The following is a 1,262-nucleotide window of genomic DNA, read 5'->3' on the forward strand; positions in this document are numbered from 1 at the left end:
CGCTGCTGCTAGTGCTACCGGTGCTGCTACTGCTGCTGCTGCTACTGCTGCTACCACCACCACCACCTCCACCACCACCACTACCACCACCACCACCACTACCACCACCACTACCACCACCGCCACTGTTGCTGCCGCTACCACCGGCGTTGTTACTGCCTCCTCCAACTCCTTGGTTCCCCGTTGTACCGCTACTGGTAACTGCTGATGCCACTGCTGCTGCTGCCTCCTGGGACGACGACAGATCCTCCGCGGCGGCGAGCTCTCGCTCCTCCTTGACGCCGAGCGCGCCAGCCGCCAGTAGTTCCAGCGGCAGGCTCGCGCACGCGATGTCGGGACTTTGCGACGCGGAAGACGACATACCCTCCGTGCTACCACCTCCACCGCCGTTGTTACCACCTCCTCCGACCACCACGACGTGTCTATCTCCTCCTCCTTCCCCAAGAATTTCGTGTTGCTGCTGTTGATGATGATGATGATGTTGTTGTTGGGAATGAGGATGATGAGGATGATGCTGTTGCTGTTGTTGATGGTGGTGATGGTGGTGATGATGGTGGTGGTGATGATGGTGATGTCTACCCCCACCCACCACCGTCCCTCTACCACCTCCTCCTCCTTCTCCTGCACAGTTCCCATTCGAGCCGCCCCCACCGGTTCCCCGGCCATGCGTAGAAACCGCCGCCGGAGAATCGACCGAGTCTAGTAATTGCTCGCTATGCGATTGATGATCGGCTATGTCCCCTATACCTTCCATTTACGCACATCTAGTTCGGGTGGCCGCGCACTCGCTCTCCCGTGCTCGGGCACACCGCGTGTACTCTTCTCTCAACACACACACTCACACACACAACAAACAAAACAGACACACGCACACGCAATCTCTCTCCTCTGTTTTCTCTATCCTAGTCAAAATTCTATATCCAACACACTGTGTACTACTACCACGATACACACACTCTTGTTATTTTAATACACACTTGTAGTGGTCTGTTACTTTCTCTCTCCCTCTCTCTCTCTCTCTCTCTCTCTCTCTCTATCCCTCTCTCTCTCTATATATATATTTATCTCTATCTGGTCACTAGTAACGAGTGTCTCGCGTCAACCGTGTTAATGATCACCGGCACGTAAACAACGCAAAGGACAACAACGAAGGCGAAGTGAGGCAACGGCTGTCAGTGCACCTTCACCTCCTCGTGGTTAAAACGTCGTTCGCGCCATAACACCCTCTGCACCTGGATACCGGCGAAGTGGTTAGCAACGTT

At 54.8% G+C, this 1,262-nt stretch overlaps 1 protein-coding gene across 1 annotated transcript in view; it reads right to left on the reverse strand.

The window, feature by feature from the left end:
• Window positions 1-914, reverse strand: part of LOC108575188 (hepatocyte nuclear factor 6) — a 98,658-nt gene extending 97,744 nt beyond the window's left edge. The window contains exon 1 of the mRNA XM_017937922.1: window positions 194-914. Within this exon, the coding sequence (XP_017793411.1) occupies window positions 194-754 (561 nt within the window). The 5' untranslated portion in view covers window positions 755-914. The remainder of the gene's footprint in view (window positions 1-193) is intronic.
• Between the last annotated feature and the right edge of the window lie 348 nt (window positions 915-1,262).

The sequence above is a fragment of the Habropoda laboriosa genome, unplaced genomic scaffold, assembly GCF_001263275.1.
Source record: "Habropoda laboriosa isolate 0110345459 unplaced genomic scaffold, ASM126327v1 scaffold207, whole genome shotgun sequence".
Classification (NCBI taxonomy): domain Eukaryota; kingdom Metazoa; phylum Arthropoda; class Insecta; order Hymenoptera; family Apidae; genus Habropoda; species Habropoda laboriosa.